The following is a 955-nucleotide window of genomic DNA, read 5'->3' as shown; positions in this document are numbered from 1 at the left end:
TGTGGCAATTGACATGCTACCAAGGTCTTTTGATTCTGCTATGGCAGTGATCTTTGGCTGCCACTCTCTGGTCAAGCACCTCATCACTTTGCTGATTTGCTGCTCATTGTCAATCGCCTTACCAAGAGCATTTAGATTATTGACTATGTGAGTAAATCTTGTCTGCATATCATTAACGGACTCCTCTTTCTTCATGTTGAACAGCTCATACTCATGCATTAGCGTGTTGATTTGGGCTCTTTTTACATTTGTTGTTCCTTCATGCGTCTGTTGCAATGTGTCCCACATCTCCTTGGCAGTTTTGCATTTAGACACCCTAAAAAATTCGTCACCACTTAAAGCAGAGGTAATAATATTTTTAGCCTTAGCATTGTATCCAACCTTTTTCTTGTCATCCTCAGACCAATCTGATCTAGGTTTTGGGATTGATGAATCACCTGTGCCAGCTATGGTTGGCACAAAGGGACCATCTATTACAGCTTCTAGAATATCAAGACTACATGCCTCAAGAAAAATTAACATCTTCTCTTTCCAATACATGTAGGCAGCCCCATTAAATGCAGGGGGCCTTCCCAATGATGCACCTTCTCCTAGGAATTCTATAGAGGTCATTTTATTTTATGAGAGTTACTCCAAAAAGATCAGGCTCTGATACCAATTGTAGGAAATTATTGCCTCTATTTGTTAAAAAATATATGAGAATTGTTATCAACAAGATTATCTAATTCTTTCTTAAGTGATGAATGAAAATCAAATTCAACTTGTTTGATTTTAATTCCTATTTTAACAGTAAAAGATTCACACAGATTATTCACAGCGGAAGTTTATAATCACATGCAAGATTAATATGAAAAGTAAAAAAGAGAGAGAGGAAATCATGCACCAGGATTTATACTGGTTCGGCTATCAGTTTGATAGCCTACATCCAGTCCTGAAATCTAAACCAGATTTCAGC

General features: G+C 37.4%; 1 protein-coding gene across 1 annotated transcript in view; it reads right to left on the bottom strand.

Annotated features, from left to right (window-relative positions):
- Window positions 1-612, bottom strand: part of LOC140919070 (uncharacterized) — a 1846-nt gene extending 1234 nt beyond the window's left edge. Inside the window, exons 1-2 of the mRNA XM_073364585.1 lie at window positions 404-612; window positions 21-316 (exon numbers count right to left, since the gene is read on the bottom strand). Coding sequence (XP_073220686.1) covers window positions 21-316; window positions 404-612 — 505 coding nt within the window. The remainder of the gene's footprint in view (window positions 1-20; window positions 317-403) is intronic.
- Between the last annotated feature and the right edge of the window lie 343 nt (window positions 613-955).

Source organism: Cicer arietinum, chromosome 8 (genome assembly GCF_000331145.2).
Source record: "Cicer arietinum cultivar CDC Frontier isolate Library 1 chromosome 8, Cicar.CDCFrontier_v2.0, whole genome shotgun sequence".
NCBI lineage: Eukaryota > Viridiplantae > Streptophyta > Magnoliopsida > Fabales > Fabaceae > Cicer > Cicer arietinum.
Note: the sequence above shows the minus strand (reverse complement) of the source record. Positions and strands in the feature narration are given on the sequence as shown.